This window comes from Dermacentor variabilis, chromosome 7, assembly GCF_050947875.1.
Source record: "Dermacentor variabilis isolate Ectoservices chromosome 7, ASM5094787v1, whole genome shotgun sequence".
In the NCBI taxonomy this organism is placed as follows: domain Eukaryota; kingdom Metazoa; phylum Arthropoda; class Arachnida; order Ixodida; family Ixodidae; genus Dermacentor; species Dermacentor variabilis.
In genome coordinates this window covers 96,905,952-96,932,663 of record NC_134574.1, presented here as the reverse complement: position 1 = coordinate 96,932,663, position 26,712 = coordinate 96,905,952, and the positions used below count along the sequence as shown (strand labels likewise).

Sequence of the window (26,712 nt, the reverse complement as noted above, 5' to 3'; positions counted from 1 at the left end):
GTTGTTACGGACTGCGTCGCTGCTCGATGTCTTCTCAAGTAACCAATGAAACGGGAACAATAGTTTTGTAAAAACCATGTGAATACTATAGGGTCGTAAAAAAACTTGAAAGTTGGGCCATGTTTACAATCTAAGTTTGTCGGTTATTGTAATGTTAAGAATGCTGGAAAAATGTTTAGGATCGACCACCTGAACGGCGTTGCCGTCGTGTTCGTTCGGTCGCTTCGTGGACTTGAAATGCTGAAAGATATCTGGGCCGTTCGTTGCTTCACTTTCTGGCAACAAAAATATCTAGGATGAATGGCGGGGTCCTCGACGATTGGCCCATCATGTCTCTCATGCCTACGATATCAGGAAAAGAAACTCTATTTCTTATCATACCTGGATCTGTCCTCATTTATCCCACGTAGGTTTTGAGCTAGTAAAGCGCATAAGCACAATGGACGACTACACTGCCTATAGTGTACAAAAACGTTTACAAGGAACAGTGGGCTGCTCTTATGCATTGCTTAAACTGCTTTATATAACTTGGACTAGCACTCTTGTCAATACATTTACATGTGTCATAGACCAAGCACCGGATTTGTCCAATTATTCGATGGAAACATCACCCCAGCCGAACGCCGAATGAACATTGTTATTTGGCGCTGATAGCCGCGAAAGAGCAGAGTGTGTGTCTGCGATTGCTATTTTTGGTTGCAATCAGCGTGCGTCGTAGCCGCCTTAGCGCTGCGGTCAATAAGCCCTTGTTAGAGTCAATGAAGGAATAACGGAAGCGAAAGGCATCGTGCAGCCTACCAAAAGATTGCAAGCGGGATCCTGCTCAACGTGGCTGTTGTTGCACATTCAACACGATAATAACTGATCACGTGTCCGCAGACGCCCTTGAAGTTGCTATTTATAAAGCAGTTGGCAAGGGGCATCGTTCAGAATTTCTTGTACAGGTCGGTTGCGAAGGCAAGCACGTCTTCTCAGAGTGTAGTCAGCTTACAGGACTAATACTCTCTGCAACGGTACTCAGGACGCAACGGAGCCACCCGAAAGTAAGTCACTTTGTCCTTGCGGCAAGATGTAGATTGCAGTCGTCACCTTCAATTAGAGCACAAACCTGTTGTCTAGGAATTGAAATCTTTAAGGGCAAATAGGGCTGGTTTTACATTATGATGTTGAGATAGAGTACTCAATGAAACATGCGAGAAACACGCAGCACAGTTATTCAGCTATGTAAAATATGAATTTAATTGTTGGCATAGTTCTCGAGCAAGCTTGTTGCCAAAGTTTTCGACAGATATTCATGGTCTGCTGTGCAACGTATTGGTTTACCGCTTCCTTGAAGAAAAACAGCATGAAATGTTTTATGCTGCATGTAAGAATACAATTGCAAAAGATGCCTTTATGCAGTCGTCTGAGGCCAACGAAACAAAAAAAAATGGCTTCCTAATCCTTGATGCTGCCAAGGTACCTTTTAAGCGATGTAAGAACTCGGACTCAATGACCTCATGATTCTGATATCTACGTGAAACATTTCCCATTTTAGGTGAGATGAGTTACATTATGAGCTGTACAACAGTGTGAAATTCTGAACTTACCAGAGAAGCCAGCGCTGACGGCTGCTTTACTTTCTGTGACGTCTGGAGTTACCCTATGCATAGCTGTAGCAGGGAGTGTACTCAATTGGCAAAAATTTACGAGCTCTTGTGCACCGTATGTTTGAGATTATCTATTGCAATAGTTATTTACGGTTACTATACCGCATTCTAGTAATATGACAATGAATAACCTCCGAATATCGTTACAGATTTATCCGTAATGATGGGCCTTACGAAACTCCTTGTCGTAATCACTTTCTTTTCTTCATTCTGTGCTGCGATGGTGTACGGGACTGGTAAGTTGTAACTTTAATATTTCGCATGAATAAACATGCCTATTTAAGTAATTGTGAATGCTATACTGTCTGAAACTGCAGTTTTGGTAGTATTATTATTCTACAGAAATATATGCTTCAATAGCACAGAAAATTATCCTGCTTTACTGTCTTTCAGTATACATCTAGAAATACAAGGTTTTTCAGTCTACATAATGTTGAATGTGAATGTGCGCAGGCCTTCTTCATAAATAAGCTGCATAGGTAGCCTGTTACAGCCATCGTCCATTAGTGACAGTTAATAGCCCGTTGCCTGGTGTGTCTGTGAGATCGAACCTTTCAGCACTTTTTCTCTAGTTTGACTTTAGAGTGGCCTTTAGAGTTTCTTACACTATTACCAAGAGCCAAACCTGAAGAGATCATGAATGCGAGTTCACCGGCGGGCCCTGTACTGTTTTGGTAATTGCTGCCATGAGCGTATGCCTTTAACATCGTATGGCCTAAGTGCTTGTTGTCAATTAAGAAAATATTTCAGTGAAGGACTGGCTCTCACTCTTGTTCAAAACAAACGCTAGAGAATTAGTTACATGTGTAATAAAAACCGTAAGAAGGAAAAATAGAAAGAAAACAATAAAATGAAAATGGCGAAGGAATAAATTATGATTTTATGCTGGCGTACGTAGAGTCTAAACCGACCTATATGGGTGACAAGAAATGATCCATTCGCAGCTTAAAGCATAACGAAAATTGCCTTGAATTGTTCATCAGCGATGTGAGCGTCATAACACGGTGATGAATAAAGCGGATAAGCGTATTGTAAGTTCACATAAAAGTGCCCAAAGTCACATAATGAGCATGTTCATCGTAGGTCGGCTTTAAAGAGACTTCAGAAAGGTCACTATGAGAAATTACAAAGAGCTATGACAGCCTGTCTTTGCCTGCGCCAGACCAGGGAATAAAGGCCTTCTCAGTTGATAGAAGATGCTTACCCCGTATAATCAGAGGGCCATGTTGGTTTGGTGTTCGTGTCTGCTGTGTTGGCTGGTGGCTATGCTGTCGTTAAGCTGACGTTTGTGTGGCGGACACATGAAGACCAGGTGATCAGCTAACACATCCTGTTTGTGACAGTACCTACGAGCAGCCAACACACCTTGTTCATTTAATCAATCAAGGTTATCATTCAAACATCAAGGATATCAAAATTGCAATCACAGATACTCCACCTTTCAATAATGTTGTTCATTTACAGTTCACAAATAAGCTAGTAAAAGAAAAAAAAATAAACAGAGGACACTGTTGCACAGGAGGCGTCGTCTGTCTTCCAAGATTTAAATTTTCGTATAGTTCTGCGCCTGAGTAAGAGCTCTTATAATAACATAAAGGCTTTTGTGTAATGCAATACATCACCTTTGGCACCCCTTTTGTGTAATGTCAAAAAGAACAGGTGCCTATGTGCTTTGTAGGTCAATTATCAACCGTTGTTAGATAGAACAGGTGGGCCGTGTAGGTGATCGATGCATAGCAGAGCTTCGCAGCGCGAGTTATCGTTCTAGGTAATATTGTGAGAAAATTTCCACCCTGGACCGCCACATCATATCACGGGCGTCCGCTTACGACACGTGTACAGAGCACTTTGCGAACATTACAGCGGTGTCAGCTCTTGAACCCCAAGCGGAATTACGGAAGGAGCAAGCAAACTCCCCTCTCTCTCCCTCCCTACCCATGTCACCGAAAGAAACGTTCTCACCCTGAGTGTTGTCACAGTCAGGGGAATGATTTGAAGCACCTGAATCCCGTCGAAGAAGATATTTTAGGCTTAGAAGGGCTCGAACGCCGCGTCGAAGCAAAGGCCATTTGGCGGCTGTGTGGTGACGGAACACATTGAAGGATCTTGTTGGCTGTGTTATAGTAGTCTTAGTGGTTAGGACAGGGTCTCTCTGCCCACTCGACCTTGATTTCAAAATTATATGAAATCAGCCTAATGCTTCCATATGCTTCTGGCGCTTTACAGCGTATAACCAATAAGTAGATATTGTAAAGATCGCTATATAGACATAGTATAAGTAGCGATAATAGCATCGTCTGTGACATGTAACTCATTAAGGGCCGTGAAGTTGGCGAGGATCCGGATTGCACGGTGATCATGGAGGCAAACAGTTCTTCGTTCTTTAGAACAGCTGCGTCAGTGTACATAACGAATATCTGAAGGCATTATTGTGTGGTGCAAGTTGTGTGTAGTTCTTTGTTTCTCGGTAGTCTCAATTGTGGTAATGCATTCACATACTCTATTTCCATGTTAGACGACTCGCAGGAAATTCCGCATATAGTTGTTATTTAGGAAAGTAGCATTACCAATTTCATGTGTTTTATAGCTAATTATTTGAATTTGGGAAGGTGGCTTTCCTTACATTCTAAATAAGGAGCTTCCCTGTATGGTGCGAATTGTAGCTGTTATTTGTCCCCTTTAATAAACGAGGCTAAAATCTACGTTGAAAGACAGATAACGCCTCGAAGGTAACTTGATGCGAGCGGCGCTTGCAGAAAATTTGAAACAATATTTTTCAGTGTTTTTTGAACCTCCAGGGAAGATGATATTGTCGCGTAAAGGAAATATAACACTCCATTGCAGAAGTTACCAGTATATGTAAAGAACACAGGACTAAGAGTAGTTTCCTACGAGCTTATACACAAAGTAAAATCAGGTCGCGGTACTTGACAAGGGTTCATTATTCTCATATGTGCATAATCAGTGTAAAACATGCAGCATTGCATCCTCCTGACAGGGTGCTGACGCGACTCAATTAGCTTGTTGTTAAGGCTTTAGGTGAAGATAGGCAACGAGCAGTGAACTGTAGAAATATTATGGTGAAAACCGTTAGTCGAATGAGCCTACGCGATAACTTTATATGACTTCGTGCAGTAGTCTTCCTTATATTGAATACAGCTGTAGAAGCCCTTATAGTGCACGATATAGTTCACGCTTACAATCAGACATCCCATAGAGGAATAATGATTGAATGTGAATATGTCTCCTTAATCGAGATGAGTCTATTGCTTCAGTCCTACCACAATCGCCGCAGTGTTCGGTACCTTGGCACGGCTATATTTCAAAAATTTATTCGCGTGAGTGGGTTTGTTTTCCTATGTTTTGTAGCAGAAAAAATTGTGTGCGAAACGAAATAATGCCCGAGGTACGAGGCAAACCTGGAAACTTCCCTTCAATAGAGTGTTACATGTTTAATCAGCTTGTCTTTTGTATGTTTTAAGGTGGTCCCTGGAATAATGCCATATACTTCTAGAATTTCCATCACATGTAGTTCAGACACACTAAATGCAGTAATAAAATGATGGTATTGGTGCTTGCAGATGCAATTATATAATCAACAGAAAAAAGTAACCGTGTATATTTTCATCTCTCCAGAGTGAGGGACACGCTTGGCAATCATTTCTACGTTTCACGAAATTTTTAAAAATATATTTTCGGGAAGAAAGAAGCTTACCGCTATTCACAGATGGCTTTTAAAGGCGGTGCCAACAAGCGTAGAGCTGCAAACAACCTAAACCCTTCGACGTCTCCAAGGCCACCATCAGTGTCCTCTTTTTCGTACATTACAGACTGTGACGTCCTTCTTTCTGATGAGAAGAACGGGAGGAGCCCACTGGCTGGAAGAGTGTTAAATAATCCCTTTTGGCAAGCATGTTGTAGTCCTCGCTCTTGATAACTTGTCGCTCAGAGGGCCACACCCGGCATGGGCCTCGGTGAACAGGTGCTGCATCGCCGGTAATTATACGATGCTTCACGACCGTAGCTTGACCCAAAGTGTGATCTTTCAGGTCGAAAATTTCGGAATACGACTCGAGAAAGCCACGAAGCTCTGCGGCTCGCTATGTTGAGAAGTCCGATGCAATCATGTTTGTAAAGTGGTCGGGCAGGGCCGATGCAGAATGCGCAGAATGAGTACTGCTCGAAGACGGCGCAGCAAATAGAGCGGCAATGTGGCACTCGTGCGACGGTGACCACGTGGCAAGAGACCTGCCTCGAGGAAGCACTTGAGGGCACTATCCGAAACTTAGGATGGGAAGACATGTCTGATTGTCCGCTACAGAAACGATGTTGTGTGGGAAGGAGGCATTGAGAGAAAGCTGGACTGAAGTCGCGGAAGTAAGGACATAGTCTCCGTCTGGTATAGATTGGCAGGCTAAAACTATAATGCAGGTTGCTGCTAGGGACGGCAGCTGAATAAAATCCGCAGAACAAAGCTCAGTATGAGCTTGAGTAAGAAGGTCGACGAGAATGGGTTTGGAAAGTTTCAAAACACCAGCTGAACAGTCAATCAGACCAGAATAGGCGGTCAGAAAGTCGAGTCCGACGATCCTATCGTGAGGGCAATGCTCGAGCACACTAAAGAAAACAGACGTGCGGCAACCGGCGACACTCACACTTGCAGTACATACTCCAAGCACAGCCGCAGTTCCACCGTCGGCGACCTGCAGCTGTCGAGTCAGAGCAGGAGTAAGCACTTTCTTCAAGCCGGTTCGAAACTCCGCACTCATGATGTAAACTTGCGCTCCAGTGTCGATTAGTGCTTTAAGGGACAAACTATCCAGGACCACGTACAGAAGGTTCCGTTTAGAAGGCAGGGTCAGCGGTGGAATTTCAGGCGGGGGTGCTAGAGCACCATCACCTCCAGGAGCTGCCCCAGTTGGTTTCCCGTCGGAGAGTGGCGACGGTAACCTGGGGATGGCGAGCGACTAGTCGCAGTGAGCCGAGCGTTGTCAGGTGCGACTTCAACCTCGTTGGAGAGTGCAGGCAGGCGAATATCCAGTGGGTGGTGGCCGTAGGTGGGAAATCTTGGTCGAGAGTTGGCTGGCCAGGAACATCGGCAGTGGCGAGAGATGTGGCCCACACGTCCGCAATAAAAGCAGGGGAGTCTATCATCATGTGTGCGCCATTCAGCCAGGCTGCGATAGCTCTGATAGGGACCACATTGTCTCCGGTGAACAGGAGCAGAGGCTGCATACGAAGCAAAGTCAGGACGATTGGTGCAGGAGATAGACGGAAGACCCACATTGGCAAATTCTTGGCCAAAGACCAACTGAATGAGAGACAGGAGCGGCCGATAACCGTCAAGGCACCCCGTTACTTGCGTGGCAGGAGACGCTGCATCGATTTCTCACCGGACGATACGTACGACGTTCTTGGAGGAGCTGGGCTCACGTGCTAAATTGCGTTCGCTCGTCGATGAAGCTGCGGTATTGGGTAGACGCGTAAGCTGTTGAACTATGCAACGGCTCTTCGCGCCTTTAAAACAGCGACATTACTTAATGATATCATTGACCATTGTGATATTCCTGTAAAAAAGAAGGTTAAACGCGTCGCCCGCGTTGCTATTTAAAACGTGGCTGACCTTGTCTGCATCTGCCATATTATTATCCACCTTGCGGCAAAGAGTGAGGTATTCCTGGATGTACGCCACGTACAATTCAGTGGACTTCTGTACACGTGTCCCAATGTCCTTCTCGGCAGCACGTTGGAGGCTGACGGGCTCACCCAACAAACCTCTTACACTGTTTGCACTGGTCTCAGCTTGTAATCTCTTCTTCGTGTGTCTCGAACCAGACCCACGCTGTTTTCTTTAGGTAAAATAATATATTACCATGCACAAGCCTGTTATCCCTCCTAATGTGTGCGCTGACCCATTCGTAATCCTGCAACCAGTTATCGACGTCAACGTTGTCAATCCCGAAAAACATGCCAGGGTCGTCAGGCTGGCCCAAGATGACCGTCGGTGGCGACGACGCGTCCGTGGTTGAAAACTCTCCTTCGGATGACGTGGTAGGCTGGTTACGTCTGCTGCGGTGCGCCGTCTTGCGCAAGTGATTACTCCGCACCTCCACCAATGATATTATGGGAAGCAAGAAGCTATGTCTATCACAGATGGCTTTTAATGATTAAGCCAAGAACTATAGAACAAACAATCTTCTGCGTAATCTACAAGGTCACACTCAGTGTCCTCTTCTTTCCACATTTTAGACTGCGACAATATCTATCACAGGTAGCCTAATTCTAACCCTTGAGGTGGGTTATTTCTAGCGGCTATTATTAATTGGATGGGAAGGAAAAATGCATAATCAGTTAATAACGAAAATAATAAACTAACTTCTTTAATTATACATTACGAGGCATATTGCAATTTACGAATTGTGATCAGTGAGTTTGAAAGGCACATTAACTTAGAATGCTATTTCAGGATCACACCAATTTCCGAAAAATTCATTTTCAAAGAGTAAGATAGGTGGGCGTTCCAGTCACTTTTGAGCTTCAGTACAAAAAAGAACGTATTGATAAAAAAGTAAGCTGAACAACAGTGCATTTTTACCGATCGACTGAAGGCGCATATCTCAAGACCAATGGCATGCTCAAAATTTGTTCCAAGTGGATATGCCTTGCTACATCACCAGCTGCAATTTACAGATTGCAGTGTGTGCCGTAAATTATCTATGAAAAAGTGAAGATTCGATTTTGTTATTAGTCGATTATGCATTTCAATTTCCCATGCAAGTAGTCTCAGCCGCTTCGAGGAATACAACTCAAAGAGTACAAATATGCTTTGTGCCTCAGGTGACGTTTAAAACTTCCTTAAAACTTATTTATGATAACCTTGGATATTAGTAAAATTTGAGAACCAATGAGTACGGGGCAGAATCACATACATACATACATACATACATACATACATACATACATACATACATACATACATACATACATACATACATACATACATACAAACATACATACATACAATGAGTAGCCGGTATAAAGGTGACAGCCCCCACCACCACCCTTGAGGAAAAGCACGAAGCAAACTAACGATGTTTATATTGTGGGAAAAACAAGTATTAGGTGGGAACATAGGTTTATTGCGAAGATAACAGTCGAAAAGCATCCATATATTCCCTGATAGAATCAATCATCTAACCTTGAGACGTGGGAGTGCCGCTCTCGCCTACCCGCTGGTAGACGTCGTTGCCTTCATGTAGTCTTTCACTGACACCTACGTGTACCTACAACCATTTCCGAGGGATTCAGCAAAATAATGACATAGTTTCGCAATCCTCTGAATGCCAACTTTCTGATTGAGGCAGTGCAGTACTCGTGCTATAACGAGGTAAATAATAGCTTGGAAATTGTCCTTGCAAGAAAGAGTTTCGTTGAATTGAACTAAGCGCTTGCTGCTACGTTTCCATTTTCAGATTATCCATGTAACTTCACAGACGTCCCACTGGATGACGAGATGTTTTCCAAGCTGCTTGCCAACCTTCCAGAAGACCTCGAGTACGGCCCACAGGAGTTCCACTCTCTCCTCCCAGGAATTGAAGTCAGTCGAAGAATTACTATGCATGGCCTGAAAAAACTCCGCCCGTTCGGTGCCCCAATTCCTTACTGCGCCAAAGGAAATCGCATGGTTCAAGCGGACTTCTACAATACTGAACCTATAGAATTCTCCACGCCGTTTAAGGCTTGCTCTGGTCAAGAAGGAGAGTTACGTCTTCGCTCCATGTTCGTGCGGTTCACAGCCCTATTTACCATTGCTGAGTCCACTGACGAAGGAGTGAACCTGAAATTCAGACGTGCGCTTCCTGTTACAACACAGACCATCCGTTTTGTTGTAAACGGTCTTGGGCCTGGTGTGCGCCGTACTGTTGAAGCACTGAGCGCACTCCTACCAAGTGTTCTTCAAGAAGCTTGGGACAACCATTTTCCGTATAATATTGGCAGGTCCTTCAGTAAGGCACTTGAGTGAAATATGCAGAGTAAAAAATAACGCTGTCGCGACACCGAAACTCAACGTGAAAACCCAACACAATCTTGTAATCATGTCAATTTTTCTAACTTCAACGAACCTAATAAAATCACTTACGTTGCTGGAGTGCTTTGGTTTTTTTGTTTTTTTGTTTTTTATTGGCACATTGTGTCGTCGTTGCTCTTCTATAGGCGAATAGAGAAGTAAGCGCTGGTTTTGAGCGAAAATTAAAAAAAAATATTCAGAGATATTAGCTGCAGCCATTTCCTTAATTTTGGAGGAGCCTGGAGATCACATGTTTCTTTCTATTACTTAGCCTTCCGCAACAACGTTAAGGGAAGAAGATTGACATGAGAGAGCCGATAGTTTCTTTTACAGAAATTGGTTAGAAAGTATTAATACTTTTATTTGTGTTCAGTGGGGAGGACTGGACAGGTTTCGGAGAATAATTTCAGTAGAAAAGTTACAGAGTGATTGACAAATGAAATTGTCGTAAGCTTTCGTCGTGGTGTCGTCCACAGGTAGCATACTACGCTCAGGTCAACGTCTCATAGAATACATCAGGAAGACTATCCCAAGTGAAATAACATTTCTCCCATTTCCCGCTTCCCTTGGTGGGAGTAGGATATGGGAAAGAAGAATGGAATAGGCCGAATGAAATATTGCAAAATCTTCTAACCTGGCAAATATTGTACGCTGAGGGGGTCAACTTCCAAGAAAAAGGATGACGGCAAATACCTCGTTGCGCCCGCTCTCGGTGAGTCTCACTGAAAAAAACTGAGGAAACCATAACGCCGACGAAGTTGACCATGAATAAAATGTAATTTGTGTTGCATCTTTCGCGGCATTTTTTCCAGTTGGTAGGCCGGAGACGATAACAGAGTGATTTTCTTTTGATTCTACAGCTATTTCAGAGCTTGAAATGTCGGACTTCTGTATCAGGCTGACCTATTTTTCCCTACGCACGCCTGTTTCATTGTTGCCGAATCCAAGTCCCTCTATAAAACATCAATAACTGCAGAAGGCCACAGAATGTGTCTTGAACAAAGTAGTCTTCGTGCCAATTTATGAAAGAACTTTTTAGAGTGCTTAACACCAACGCCTAACCTCTTTAAAAAAAAAAAAACATGTAATGGGATTGCGCAAGAAACCTTTTCTGTGCTGTAAAAGCATCTTTTCACAGCCCGCTTAGAGCGATAAAGGAGGTAGGGTTTCCTAAGCGAAGCTGGGTCATAGTGACGCGATTTCTGTGACTAATGGTCTACTGCGCGACGCTTAACTCTGAAAACATGCCCGTTATCACGCAGCTCCAGGCAACCCATCTTTTCCCACTCGCCTCGTATGAGTTGTTAGGAGGAAAAGAGTAAAACAGTTATTGCCGACAAAGTGGAACGCTGCGCCTGCGTTTTGACTGGTATCAACGCGTAGAGGTCAGAGAGAACTACCCGACTTTGGTCCCAGCAATATTCGGCACCATGTCCTCTTTTTTCCTCTGCCTTAGCTTGTATCGCACTAGTTCGCGCGTTGAATTTAGCAGTAGTAGGAAGGTGAACATGGCGACAGACAGGTGAAGTGGGGGTGGTCCAAAAACGCTTTTGACAAATCGCGGTAGGCTGATTGGAGAATCGGAATAGAACAGTTTGGAATAGTTATACGTTATAGCACCCAGGGGCTCTGCAACCTCTTCTGTAGGGAGGATCCGTTTTTGGTACATTTTTACCCTCCATTGCACACCGCCGCTATTTTCGACCAGCCACAAAGTGTTAAGTGGAAGAGGACAAATCACAGTTGCCGGCAGCACCCTACTCGTCAAATTATGCATTTTTACTGCGCTGGCGAAACCCTCCCTACTTGAGCATGCCTCCAGTTTCTGGTCAGTAAATCAGATAAGCAAATTCGCTCGGTGAGGCAATGTTATGCACTTTAAAAGTAAGCAGTAGTTATCTCCTATAAAGCTGGAGAGCGTTTGATTGGGCTTTTCCAACAAGCTTGGAGGGTGCCCCCCGATGCTTCGGCCGGCAGTTACGCAAATTTCATGCCAGGGTATTGGAATAAAAACCGATCGGAATAGTTTTAGGTTATAGGGCCCATGAACACCGCGATGGAATCCGAGCACGGTGAGACGCTTCTTCAACGCCTCCTATATAGCAGAAGGTCGGTTCATTTTAATTCGCCACGTCATGCTGCCTTGCCCGACAGCTACACATTTTAATGGGCACTCTCACGAGTAAGCCGCGGTGATTTTGACGTCAACAATTTTGTCGCGCCGGGTTTGGCAATAAAAATTTCAGTCCAATTAGCATGATGTCGTAAAGCAAAGTGTACAGGCTTGCTATCCAGGAGGCGCTGGTTTAGCCTACCAGTGAGTTAGACACTCGGCTGCTCAAGGTGTGTTCATAGGCCCGAAACTCACAGCCAACATTTGTACCTTCCAATTAGGTCTCTTTTTAGGCATTTATTTCTTCCTAGCAATTAGTGAGGCGAAGGTAGAGCGTAGGCGAGAACATGCGTGTCCACAAAACACGCAGATAACGCATGCTTCTGAGAGCGAGAGCGTTGAAGCATTGCGACGTTGCCCTCTCCCCTCACGCCGCACCTAACGCATTAGCGCGGTGAAGAGCGCTCTCTTTCGCCCGCTTTGCTCCGTCTAGAAGGTTGTGAGACGTTGTGCCGCAGCCAATGAAAATTTAGATGCCGTTTCGCAGCTCCAGAGAACAGGCGCCTGCTTTGGTGCCTCCAGGTAAAATTTGTGGGTTTATTGTCGGGCATTTGTCGGGCATTACTTTGTCGGGCATTATAGATGTATTTTTCTAGCTGGCTAGCTGACTTACGTACAGGTCAAACACGCCGTACGTGGGACAAAGGGACATACCGGAAAGGTCAGTGATTTACTACTGCGCATTTTCTGAGCATCTCTTTTACAGCAACTACGTGTAAATGCGACCAGCGACAGTTGTGACTGTAGCCGCCCATATGACCACATCTTGCGATGCAACGCGCCGTGAGGCCGATGAAGAAATGTTTGCATTTTTCTTTCACATAATGGAACCGTTTTGGTCTTGGCAAGTTGAACGACTGCTGGCAGTTGTGGTGGTTAAATAGCGATGGACATAGATGCATGGATAGGCAAGCGCACTAAATGCGTAGGCGTATTTCAGTAAAACCCAAGAATCAGCCTTTACCTCTTTCCGTTCCCGCCTACAAAAAAGTGGTACAATTGCAAGTGGTGAAGAAAATCCATAGTCTGGGTGAGTCTTACCGCATCATGCTGCACACTTAAAAAGTTGGTAGTATTTGCTTCTTGTTCCTCTTCGTAAATCTTCAACCCGTATCACTAGACGCTAGAAACAGCACGTACGATTATATTCTACTAGTCAGAGGTGGCACATAGGATAAGCTCGCACACATTTACACAATGTTCGTGAATCATGTGTTGGGAATATGTGAAATAAAGCTGTTTGACTACATGGTTCTTGTTTTCTTGCTACTTTCGCTCACTTCTGAACCGGTTAGAAATGGCAGTGTATTCACTTTCACATTTACCCATCGTTTGCTGCAAAGAAACTACAGCGAGAAAGTGCATTTTTACACAGTAGGGGTAAGTTTGGGAGAATGTCAGTTCGAAAAGAAAATATAGCGACATTATTTATGTTTAACACACTTGTATAAAAATACACTTGTCTCATTTATCGTTGAAGCAAATTGCTACAAAGGTCGATACTTATAATCTAAATGCGCACAAAAATACTATAGGGGCGGCATATTAAGCGAACCACGGCTAGTATAATCAAAGGTAGGCGAAGCAGGGTTTACAGATTCTCATGCCTGAGAGAAAGTATTTGCAAAACGGTAATTACTACTTGTACCCTTTACTGAGGGTACAAGGGTACAAGTGCCAAGGGTGAGATACATATGTAGGTTTCAATATAGCTTGATCGTCGAAAAAGTCAAACAAAAATGTTCCAATGGAGCGATGTTGTGGATACGAAAGAAAAAAATGACGCACCTATATTTGAAATACAGCAAGAAAGAAAGCATTGCTGACACTAACATAAACCAGACAGGGTGTGCTGTGTAGTTCAAAGGATGTCTAGCAACTTTTAACCGTTTGACAGTGTGAAACAATTTTCCTTTTTTTATGAGGGCAGTCTTGTTTGTTTCAAGCTACTCACAGTTAGTCGGTGAATAACGAGGACCCGCGAATTTGATTTCCTGGTGAGTGAATCTGCGCGGAAATATATATCGTACTGGGTGGTTTAAGAGATCCCATTTTTAATCAGTGAGATCACTACAGCTTCAAGAACATCATTTTTACAGCCCGTAGGCATACGAAAAATTAATTGTGTTTTAATAGACTTATCAGAAGCTGCAGCTCGCCTTGAAGCGACAGGAGCAGCTCATAGCGAACTCCTCCCCCGTTCTTATTTTCTCTTGTGTCATGATTCAATTGACAGTTTTCCAGCACTTTATATTAAATAGCTGAGACACATGCATTAGCGTAGTGATACTCTCTTCAGCAAAAACATAACTATGTCGATTTTCAAGGCATTTCTGTGTGTCTGTCAGCATTGAATGCTGTATAATTCGGAACACTATTTTGGCCAGCTTGGATATAGGAGAAAAAGAAGATATTTCGCCACGTCCTTTTTGTGTAATACAGGGGGAGCTAAGCATATGGGACCTAAGTCAGCGTTTTCCTTCGTATAGCAATGGCAATCTCCTAATCTTAGGCAGCTGCTAGAATGGGAATTTCTTCTTTTTAATATATGGCTTATAAGTACTGTAGAAGTGCTCTTTATCTGTCATCTGGCTTATTAACCATCTCGAGTGGCCGTTGCAGTAGTCCTTCGAATGTAGCCTTACCGTAGCATTTGTGACATAAGGCGCCTTCCCGCAGTGACATGTCGGTTCTAAAACATCCGAACATAGATAGAATCAGCTTTCTCTTTCTTTTTCAAGGTGAGTTAGGCACAATGACTGATTCTCCAACATCTTGCGTAACAATCTTTCGCACCTGAATAAGTGAGTATCGTCTTTTCCACTCCTTTAAAGTTATTTTCTTGCAAACAACGACATAAAGCATACAATGACTGCAATGAAATGTACAAGTTCACCTATGAAGACCAGGGCAAGATGTGGCCCTGCCCTTATCTCGGGACACCATCACATGGCGGTTAATAGCAATAAAGCATATGTGATGAAGATAAAGGGTGACATTCAGTTAGTTCTTGTGATAGCGCTGCACGCGGGCTAATGGTATATCTGAGTTTCGAAATGATAACGAATGGACAGTAAAATGTGCACCTGTGGTTCGATTATTGGCTTCATTTGGCGTGATTAGAAAGTGTTAGACTAGTGTGGTCTACAAACCATGGCTATTAATATTTAAAAAAAATCAAAGAAAGCAGTGTCGCTTCATGTGACATGCGGTTAATGTCGAAGCGGTATTATAGAAAATGTATAAAAATTTTCGCGTTCTCCCAAAAAAAGGACTGATCAGAATAAGCTTTGACACTGCAAAGTTGGGTTAAAGTAGTCCATCGAGAGGCCACAATGCTCCAAGTCCTTGAATTCGAGATACTGTGCATGAAATTTCGCCTTTCGTAGAATATAGGAGTCGTGGCGGAAAGTCGGGGGGGGGGGAGGGAAACCATTTGTAAATTCATCCGCAATTTACAGCGAGGATCGGGATGATGTGCAACTACGATTTCTTTAAGCGACAAGTTATGCAACAAACCTTATAATAATAAATATTGCTACGTATAGTATAGTACTATAAAGGAGTGCGATAGGAAAAACGCAGTTTTACGCCTTGTTACATCCGCATTTCAGTTTTTGCGATGAGCAATTCGGTGGCAGTCTTGTCGTTTGTGTCAAACAGACGAAGCATAGTAGAATCCTACACTGCCGTCAGCGAAGCACACTTGGACAAGGCTGGGGAACAAAAAGAAACATAAGCTTGTTCTGCATGGTTATGGAAAAGCTTACTTTGAAAAAAATAAGAGTAAAATTGATACATGCATTTTTGCAAAGTAATATTTTAAATGTATAATGAAATGTAATTGCCCGTATACCATACAGCGCTGCCAATTTACCTCCTCCGTTCGTCTTACCAATATTATATTAGTAGTAAGGCTGATGCGTTTACGGACTGCGTGGCTGCTGAACGTCTTCTCAACCAACCAATTGAACGAGAATAATAGTTTTCTAAAAATAATGTGAATGCTGTAAGGTCGTAAAAAGGTCGAAAGATGCGCCACGCTGGCTCTTTAAGTTTGTCGGTTCGTGTCATACTAAGATTACTCAAGTAAATTCTTCGGATCGGCCACCTCAACCACGTTGCGGTCTTGTTTCTACGGTGACTTTGTGTCTTTGAAGTGCTGAAAGATATCTGGGCCTTTCGTTGCCTTACTTTCTTGCAACAGAAACTACTAGGAGGAATGGCGGGTTCCTCGACAATTAGCCCATCATGTCTCTCATGCTTACAATATCAGGAAAAAATATACTTGATTTCTTATTATACCTGGAGCTATTCTGATTGAGCCCACGCACGTTTTGTACTAGTAGTCTTGTCGTTTGTGTCAAACTGACAAAGCATTGTAGAATCTTACACTGCGTTTGCGAAGCGCTCTTGGACAAGCCGTGATAACAAAAATTATGATCTGCTAGTTCTGCATGGCCGTAGAACTGCTTAGCTTACTTTGAAAAAAAAAAGAATAAAATTGATACAATCGTTTTTGATGAATAAAATTTAAAATGTACGTTCAAATGAAACTGCTCGTATTCAATGCAGTGCTGCCAATTTAACTGCTCCGCTCGTCTTACCAATATAATTTATTAGTAAGGCTAATGCTTTTACGGAATGCTTTTCCGCTCGATCTCTTCTCAAACTACCAAGGAAACGAGCATAATAGATTTGTCACAAGAATGAGAATACCATAATGTCGTAAAAAAGCTCGAAAGTTGCGCCACTTTGGCAATGTATGTTTGTCCATCTTGTAATGCTAAGAATGGTGGATAAAATGGTTCGGATCGACCACCTCAACGGTGTTGCCGTCTTGTTCCTTCGGTGGCTTCATGGCTTTGAAGTGCTGAAAGATATCTGGGTAATTTAATGCCTTACTTTCTGGCAACAGAAACATGTAGAATGTGTGGCGGGGTCCTTGACGATTGGACCATCATGTCTCTCATGCATACGATATCAGGAAAAAAATCTCCATTTCTTTTTATACATGGGGCTGTTCTCATTTATCCCGCGTAGGTTTTGAGCTATTAAAGCGCATTAGCACAATGGACGACTACACTGCCTATAGTGTACAAAAATGTTCCAAGGAACAGTGGGCTGCTTTCATGCATTGCTTAAACTACTTTATATAACTTGGACGAGCACTCTTGTCAATACGTTTACACGTGCCATAGACCAAGCACAGGATCTGTCCAATTATTGGATGCAAAAATCGCCCCAGCCGAACGCCGAATTAACATCGTTATTTGGCGCTGATAGCCGTGAAAGAGCCGAGTGTGTGTCTGCGATTGTTATTTTCGGCTGCAATCATCGTGCGTCGTAGCCGTCTCAGGGCTGCGGTCCATAAGCCCTTGTTAGAGTCAATGAGGGAGCAACGGAAGCCGCCGGCATCGTGCAGCCTACCAAAAGATTGCAAGCGGGGTCACGCTCAACGTGGCTGCTGTTGCACATTCAACGCGGCTTGGACTTATCACGGGTCCGCAGACGCCCGTGAAGTCGTTCTATATAAAGCAGCTGAAGAGGGACGTCGTTCACAACTTCTTGTACAGTTCCATTGCGAAGGCAAGTTCGTTTTCGCAGAGTGTAGTCAGGTTACAGGACTAGTACTTTCAACAACGTTACTCTGGACGCAACGCAGCGAGCCAAAAGTAAGTCACTTTGTCCTTGCCGGAAGATGTAGATTGCAGTCATCACCTTCAATTAGAGTACAAACCTGTTGTCCAAAAATGGAAATCTTTAAGGATAAATAGGGCTGGTTTTACATTATGATGTTGAGATAGAGTACTCAATAAAACATGTAAGAGAAACACGCAACATAGTTTTTCAGCTGTGTAAAATATCAATGTAATTGTTGCCATAGTTTGTGTGCAAGCTTCCTGCCGAAACTTTTGAAGGACGTTCATGGCCTGCTGTGGAAAGTATTGGTTTACCACTTCCTTGAATAAAAACAGCATGAAATGTTTTATGCTACACGTAACAATACAATTGCAAGTGATGTCTTCTTCAAGTAGTCCGAGGCCAACGAAACCGGAAAAAAATGGATTTCTAATTCATTATGCTACCAAGATAATTTTTAAGCGGTGTAAGAACTCGGACTCAATGAGCTCATGATTCTAATATCTACGCGCAACATTTCAAATTTTAAATCAGATGAGTTACATTATTAGTTGTAGAACAGTGTGAAATTCTGAACATACTACAGAAGCCAGTGCTGATGGCTGTTATACTTTCTGTGACTTGTAGAGTTACCCTATGAATAACTGTAGCAGGGAGTGTACTCAATTGGCGAAAATTTACGAGCCCTTGCCTACGGTATGTTCAAAGTTGTCTATCCCAATAGTTATCTACCGTTACTATACTGGATTGTAGTAATATTACATTGCATAACCTCCGGATTTGTTTACAGATTTATCCGTAATGATGGGCCTTACGAAATTCCTTGGCGTAATCGCTTTCTTTTCTTCATCGTGCGCTGCGATGTTGTACAGGACTGGTAAGTTGCCACTTTAATTTCTCGCATGAATAAATATGCTTATTTATGTAATTAGGAATGCTAAACTGTATGAAACTGCAGTTTTTTCGGTAGTATTATTATTCTACAGAAATATATGCTTCAATAGCAAAAAAGTGATCATCCTTTACAGTCTTTCAGTATACATATAGAAATGCGAGGTCTTCCACTCTACAGAATATTGAACATGAATGTGCGCAGCCTTTCTTCATAAAGAAGCTGCATACGTAGCCTGTTATGACCATCGTCCATTATCGACAGTTCATAGCTCTTTGCCTGGTCTGTCTGTAAGACCGAACCTGTCGGCACTTTCTTTATTTGGACATTAGAGTGGTCTTTAGAGTTGCTTACACTATTACCCAGAGCGAAACCTGAAGAGACCATGAATGCGAGTTCGCTGGCGGTCCCTGTTCTGTTTTGGCTATTGCTTGGCCTAAGTGGTTGTTGTCGATTTAGAAAATATATCAGTGAAGGACTGGCTATCGCGTTTGTTCAAAGCAAACTCTAGGGAATGAGCAAAATGGGCAATAAAAGCTGTAAAAAGAAAAATTATAAAGAGAACAAGAAAATGAACATAGCGAAGGAATAAAGCATCATTCTATTCTGCCGTACGTAGGGTCTAAAACGACCTGTATGGGTAACAAGAAAGGTTCCATTTGCAGCTTATAGTGTAACGAAAATTGTCTTGAATTGTTCGTAAACGATGTGAGCGTCATAACACGGTGATAAGTAAAGCGTATAAGCGTGTTGAAAGTTCACATAGAAGTGCCCAAAGTCACATAATGAGCATGTTCATCGTGTGTCTGCTTTAAAGAGATTTGAAAAAGGTCACTATCCGAAATTACAAAGAGCTATGACAGCCTGTCTTTGTCTGGGCCCGACCAGGGAATAAAGGTCTTATCATTTGATAGAAGATGCTTATCCCATCAAATCAAATGGCCATATTGGTTTAGTGTTGGTGTCTGCTGTGTTGGTTGGTGGCTATGCTGGCGTTAAGCTGACGCTTGTATGGCGGACACTTGAAGAGCAGGTGCTCAGCTGACGCATCCTGTTTGTGACAGTAGCTACCAGCAGCGAACACATCTTCTTAATTTAATCAATTAAGCTATCATTCAAATATCAATTATATCAAAATTTAAATCACGATACTCTATCTTTGAATAATGTTGTTCGCCTACAGTTCACAAGTAAACTAGGAAAAGAAAAAAAGAAAAAAGAAATGGCGGACACTGTTGCATAGGAGGCGTCGTTTGCCTTCCAACATTCTAATTTTCATATAATTCTGCGTCTGAGTGAAAGTTCTGATAAGAACATAAACGCTTTTGCGTAATATCAAAAAGAACAGTTGCCTAGTACTAGCCTATGTACAATAATCAAATAATCAACCGTTGTTAGACAGAACAGGCGGGCTGTGTAGGTGTCCGATGCATAACAGAGCTTCGCAGCGCCGGTCATCGTTCTCGTTAGGTATATATTGGGAGAATATTTCCACCCTGAACCGCCACATCATATCATGGGCTTCCGCTTACGACACGTGTACAGAGAACTTGCGAACTTTGCAGCGATGTCAGCTGTTCCGGCCCAAGCGGGATTACGGAAGGAGCAAGCAAACTCCCCTCTCCCTCCTTACCCATGTCTCCCAAATTAACGTTCTAAGCCTGAGTGTTATCACAGGCAAGGGAATGGCTTGAAGCACGTGAATCCCGTCGAAGAAGAGATTTTAGGGTTAGAAGGACTCAAACGTCGCGTCGAAGCAAATGCAATTTGGCGGCTGTGTGGTGAAGGAACACATTGAGGGATCTTGTTGTCTGTATTATAGTAGTCTTAGTGGATGGGACTGGGTGTCTGTGCCCACTGTACCTTGATTTCAAAATGAAATGAAATCTGCCGAATGTGCAATTAATTCTTATATGCACCATTTTCCTTCCATATGCTTCTGCCGCTTTACAGCGTATAAAGAATTGCTAGAAGTTCGAATGATTGCTATATAGACATAGTATAAGTAGCGATAATGGCACGGTCTGCGACATGTAACTCATTAACGGCCACGAAGCTGGCGAGGATCCGGATTTCGCGGGTCTCATGGATGCAAACAGTCCTTCGTTCTTCAGAACAGCTGCTTCAGTGTACATAACGATTCTCTAAAGACATCATTGTGTGGTGCAAGTTGTGAGTAGCTCTGTGTTTCTCGGTTGTCTTACACGTGGTAGTTCATTCACATACTGTAGTTTCATATTAGACGAGTCGCAGGAAATTCCACCTATATTTATCATTTCGGAAAATAGCATTACCAATTGCATGTGTTGCATAGCTAATGAACTGAATTTCTGAAGGTGGTTTTTTTACATTCGAAATAAAGAGCTTTACAGTATGGAGCGAATTTTAGCTGTTGTCCCCTCTAATAAACCAGGCTAAAATCTGCGTTGAAAAACGGATAAAGCCTTAAGGATCACTTGATGCGAGCGGCGCCTGCAGAAAGCTTGAAACAATATTTTTCAGTGTCTGTTAAATATTCAGGGAAGATGCTACTGTCATGTAAGGGAAATATAACACCCCATTGCAGAAGTGGGCAGTATGTGTAAAGAACACAGGACTAAGAGTAGTTTCCTGCGAGCTTATGCACATACTACGATCAGGTTGTGGCGCTTGACGAGGGTTCATTACTCTCATCAGTGCAAAATCAGTGTCTTCCATGCAGCATCGCATCCTCCTGACGGGTTGCTGGCGCGGCTCATTTACCTTGTCGTTAAGGCTTTAGGTGAAGATAGGCAAAGATCAGTGAACCGTAGAAATAATATGGTGAAAACCATTAGGCAAATGAGCCTACGCGATAACCTTAAATTGCTTCGTGCAGTAGTCTTCCTTATATTGAATACAGCTGTAGAAGCCACTATAGTGCACGATATAATTCACGATTAAAATCAGAGATCCCATAGAAGAATAATGCTTGAATGTGAATATATCTCCTTAATCGAGATAAGTCTGTTGCTCAAGTTCTACCACGATCGCCGCAGTGTTCGGTACCTCGGCACGGTTATATTTAAAAAATTTATTCGCGTGAATGGGTTTGTTTTCATATGTTTTGAAGCATAAAAACATTGTGTTCGAAACGAAATAAGCAACAACAATTGCGCTTCATGTGCCCGAGGTATGAGGCAAACCTGCAAACTTCCCTTCAATAGAGTGTTACTTGTTTAATCAGCTTGTGTTTCGTATTTTTTTAAGGTGGCCGGTGGAAGAAAGCATATACTTCTAGTATTTCCAGCACGTGTGATTCAGACACACTAAATGCAGTAATAAAATGATGGCATTGGGGCTTGCAGATGCAATTATATAATGAACAGAAAAAAGTAACCGTGTATATTGTCATTTCTCCAGAGTAGAGGGACACGCTTGGCAATCATTTCTACGTTTTACAAAATTAAAAAAAATATATATACTTTCGGGAAGAAAGAAGCTTACCGCTATTCACAGAGGGCATCTAAAGGCGGTGCCAACAAGCGTAGAGCATCAAGCAACCTAAACCCTTCGACGTCTCCAAGGCCACCATTAGTGTCCTCTTGCTCGTACGTTACAGACTGTGACATCCTTCTCTCTGACGAGAACAACGGGAGGAGCCCACTGGCTGGAAGAGTGTTCAATAATCTCTTTTGGCAAGCATTTTGTATTCCTCGTTCTTAATAACTTGTCGCTCAGAGGGCCACACCCAGTATGGGCCTCGGTGAACAGGTGTTGCATTGCCGGTAATTATACGATGCTTCACGACGGTAGTTCGACCCAAAGTGCCATCGTTCAGGTCGAAAATGTCGGAGTACGACTCCAGGAAGCCACGAAGCTCTGCGGCTCGCTATGTTGAGAAGTCCCATGCAATGTTGTTTGTAATGTGGTCGGGCAGGGCCGATGCAGAAGGCGCAGAATGAGTACTGCTCGAAGACGGCGCAGCAAATAGAGCGGCAATGTGGCACTCAGGCGACGGTGACAACGTGGCAAGAGACCTGCCTCGAGGAAGTACTTGAGGGCACTGTCCGCAACTTAGGATGGGAAGACATGTCTGATTGTCCGCTGCAGAAACGACGGTGTGTGGGAAGCAGACATCGTGAGAAAGCTGGACTGAAGTCGCGGAAGTAAGGACATAGTCTCCGTCTGATATTGATTGGCAGGCTAAAACAATAATGCAGGTTGCTGCTAGGGACGGGAGGTGAATAAAATCCGCAGAACAAACCTCAGTTGGAGCTTGAGCGAGAAGGCCAACGGGAATGGGCTTGTAAAGTTTCAAAACACCAGCTGAACAGTCAATCAGACCAGAATAGGCGGTAAGAAAATCGAGTCCGACGATCCTATCCTGAGGACAATGTTCGAGCACACTAAAGAAAACAGACGTGTGGCGACCGGCGACACTCACACGTGCAGTACGTACTCCATGCACAGCCGCAGTTCCACCGTCGGCGACCTGCAGCTGTCGAGTTAGATCTGGAGTCAGCACTTTCTTCAAGCCCGTTCGAAACTCCGCACTCATGATGTAAGCTTGCGCTCCAGTGTCGATGAGTGCTGTAAGGGACAAACTATCCACGTCCACGTACAGAAGGTTCCGATTAGAAGGCAGGGTCAGCGGTGGGATTTCAGGCGGGGGTGCTAGAGCAGCATCACCTGCAGGAGCTGCCCCAGTTGATTTCCCATCGGAGAGTGGCGACGGTAACCTGGGGAAGGCGAGCGACTAGTCACAGTGAGTCGAGCGTTGTCAGGTGCATCTTCAACCTCGTTGGAGAGTGCAGGTAGGCGAGGATCCAGTAGGTGGTGGCAGTAGGTGGGAAATCTTGGTCGAGGCTTGGCTGGCCAGGAACATCGGGAGTGGCGAGAGATGTGGCCCACACGTCCACAATAAAAGCAGGTGGGTCTATCATCATGTGTGCGCCATTCGGCCAGGCTGCGATAGCTCTGATAGGGACCACATTGACTCCGGTAAACAGGAGCAGAGGCTGCATACGAAGCAAAGTCAAAGATTGTGAAAGATCAAAGCAAAGATTGGTGGAGTAGATAGACGGAAGACCCACATTGGGAAATTCTTGGCCAAAGACCAACTCAATGAGAGACACGAGCGGCCGATAATCATCAAGGCACCAGGTCACTGGCATGGCAGGAGACGCTGCTTCGATTTCTCGCCGGTCGATACGTACGACGTTCTTGGAGGAGCTGGGCTCACGTGGTAAATTGCGTTCGCTCGTCGAGGAAGCTGCGGTATTGGGCAGAAGCGTAAACTGTTGAACTATGCAACGGCTGTTCGCGTCTTTAAAACAGCGACATTACTTAGATATCATTGACCGTTGTGATATTCCTGTAAACAAGAAGGTTAAACGCGTCGCCCACGTTGCCTTTTAAAACGTGGCTGACCGTGTCGGCATCTGCCATATTATTATCCACCTTGCGGCAAAGAGTGAGGTATTCCTGGATGTACGCCACGTACAATTCAGAGACTTCTGTACACGTGCCCCAATGTCCTTCTCGGCAGCACGTTGGAGGCTGACGGGCTCACCCAACAAACCTCTTAGACTGTTTGCACTGGTTTCAGCTTGTAATCTCTTCTTCGTGTGTCTCGAACCAGACCCACGCTGTTATCTTAAGGTAAAATAATATATTACCATGCGTAAGCCTGTTATGCCGCCTAATGTGTGCGCTGACCCAATCGTAATCGTGCAACCAGTTATCGACGTCAACGTTGTCAATACCGAAAAACATGCCAGGGTCGTCAGGCTGGCGCAAGATGACCTTCGGTGGCGCCGACGGGTCCGTGGTTGAAAACTCTCCTTCGGATGACATGGCAGCCAGGTTACCTCCGCTGCGGTGCGCCGTCTTGCGCAAGTGATTACTCCGCACCTCCACCAATGATAATATGGGAAGCAAGAAGCTATGTCTATCACAGATGGCTTTTAATGATGAAGCCAAGAACTATAGAACAACCAATCTTCTGCGTGATCTACAAGGTCACACACAGTGTCCTCTTTCCACATTATAGACTGTGACAATATCTATCACAGGTAGCCTAATTGTAGCCCTTGAGGTGGGTTATTTCTAGCGGCGCATATTTTTTGGATGGGAACTAAAAATGCATAATCGGTTAATAACAAAAATAACAAACTATCTTCTTTAATTATACATTACGAGGCGTATTGCAATTTACGAATTGTGATCGGTGAGTTCGAAAGGCACATTAACTTAGAATGCTATTTCAGGATGATACCAATTTCCGAAATATCCATTTTAAAAGAGTGAGATAGGTGGGCGTTCCAATCACTTTTGAGCTTCAGTGCAAAAAAGAATGTATTGATAAAAAAATAAGTGAAACAACAGTGCATTTTTACCGATCCATTGAAGGCGTATATCTCAAGGCCAATGGCTGCTCAAAATTTGTTCCAAGTGGATATACCTTGCAACATCACCAGCTGCAATTTACAGATTGCAGTGTGTGCCGTAAATTATCTATGAAAAAGTGAACATTCGATTTTTTTTATTAGTCGATTAGGCATTTCGATTTCTCATGCAAGTAGTGTCAGACGCTTCGAGGCATATAACACAAAGAGTACAAATATGCTTTGTGCCACAGGTGACGATTAAAAAATGCTTAAAACTTATTTATGATAACCATGGATATTAGCAAAATTGGAGAACCATTGAGCGCGGGGGCAGAAGCACATACATACATACATACATACATACATACATACATACATACATACATACATACATACATACATACATACATACATACATACATACATACATACATACATACATACATACATACATACAATGAGTAACCGCTATAATTGTGACAGCCCCCACCACCAATCCTGAGGAAAAGCATGAAGCAAACTAACGATGCGTATATTGTGGGAAAACAAGTATTAGGTGGGGACATGGGTTTATTGCGAAGATACCAGTCGAAAACATCCATATATTCCCCGATAGAATCAATCATCTAACCTTGAGACGTGGGAGTGCCGCTCTCGCCTATCCGCTGGTAGACGTCGTTGCCTTCATGTAATTTTTGACAGACCCCTACGTGTAGCTACAACCATTTCCGAGGGATTCAGCAAAATAATGACATAGTTTCTCAATCCTCTGAATGCCAACTTTCTGATTGGGGCAGTGCAGTAGTCGTGCTATAACGAGGCCAATAATAGCTTGGAAATTGTCCTTGCAAGAAACAGTTTCGCTGAATTGAACTAAGCGCTTGCTGCTACGTTTCCATTTTCAGATGATCCATGTAACTTCTCTGGCGTCCGACTGGATGACGAGATGTTTTCCAAGCTGCTTGCCAACCTTCCAGAAGACCTCGAGTACGGCCCAGAGGGGTTCCACTCTCTCCTCCCAGGAATTGATGTCAGTCGAAGAATTACTATGCGTGGCCTGAAGAAACTCCGCCCATTCGGTGCCCCAATTCCTTACTGCGCCAAAGGAAAGCGCATGGTTCAAGTGGACTTCTACAATATTGAACCTATAGAATTCTCCACGCCATTTAAGACTTGCTCTGGTCAACAAGGAGAGTTACTTCTTCGCTCCATGTTCGTGCGGTTCACAGCCCAATTTACCATTGCCGAGTCCACTGGCGAAGGAGTGAACCTGAAATTCAAACGTGCGCTTCCTGTTACAACACAGACCATCCGTGTTGTTGTAAAAGGTCTTGGGCCTGGTGTGCACCATACTGTTGAAGCGCTGAGCGCACTCCTACCAAGTGTTCTTCAAGAAGCTTGGGACAACCAATTTCCGTTTAATATTGGCAGGTCCTTCAGTAAGGCACTTGAGTGAAATATGCACAATAAAAAATAACGCTGTCGCGACACGGAAACTCAACGTGAAACCCAACACTGTCTTGTAATCATGCCATTTTTTCTAACTTCAAGGAACCAAATAAAATCACTTACGTTGCTGGAGTGCTTTGGTTGTTATTTTTTTTTATTGGCACATCGTGTCGTCATTGCTCTTCTATAGGCGAGCAGAGAAGTAAGCGCTGGTCTTGAGCGAAAATTCCAAAAAAATATTCAGAGATATTAGCTGCAGCCATTCCCTCAATTTTGGAGGAGGGTTGGGGTACACGTGTTCATTTCTATTACTTAGCCTTCCGTAACAACGTTAAGGGAAGAAGATTGCCATGAGAGAGCCGATAGTTTCTTTCACAAAAATTGGTTAGAAAGTATATTCGAACACTATTAATACTTTTATTTCTGTTAAGTGCGGAGGACTGGACAGGTTTCGGAGAATAATTTCAGTAGAGAAGTTACAGAGTGAT

At 43.5% G+C, this 26,712-nt stretch overlaps 1 protein-coding gene and 1 long non-coding RNA gene across 2 annotated transcripts; both read left to right on the top strand.

The window, feature by feature from the left end:
- Window positions 1–924: 924 nt before the first annotated feature.
- Window positions 925–9,798, top strand: LOC142587652 (uncharacterized). The gene is made up of 3 exons (XR_012829604.1): window positions 925–1,043; window positions 1,799–1,885; window positions 9,122–9,798. It is a non-coding gene; the product is annotated as an uncharacterized LOC142587652 (long non-coding RNA).
- A 7,597-nt stretch (window positions 9,799–17,395) lies between these two features.
- Window positions 17,396–26,356, top strand: LOC142586972 (uncharacterized). Its single transcript, XM_075697843.1, has 3 exons — window positions 17,396–17,565; window positions 18,324–18,410; window positions 25,681–26,356. Exons 2-3 carry the CDS (start codon window positions 18,335–18,337, stop codon window positions 26,229–26,231), a joined length of 627 nt encoding a protein of 208 aa, XP_075553958.1. The 5' UTR covers window positions 17,396–17,565; window positions 18,324–18,334; the 3' UTR covers window positions 26,232–26,356.
- The last annotated feature ends 356 nt before the right edge of the window (window positions 26,357–26,712 follow it).

What these genes read in the sequence shown, in the direction of transcription:
- LOC142586972 (XM_075697843.1), top strand. Translation starts at nt 18,335, where the DNA reads ATGATGGGCCTTACGAAATTCCTTGGCGTAATCGCTTTCTTTTCTTCA. An exon ending in TGCGATGTTGTACAGGACTG is followed by an intron (nt 18,411 to 25,680) that starts GTAAGTTGCCAC and finishes TTCCATTTTCAG; the next exon opens with ATGATCCATGTAACTTCTCT.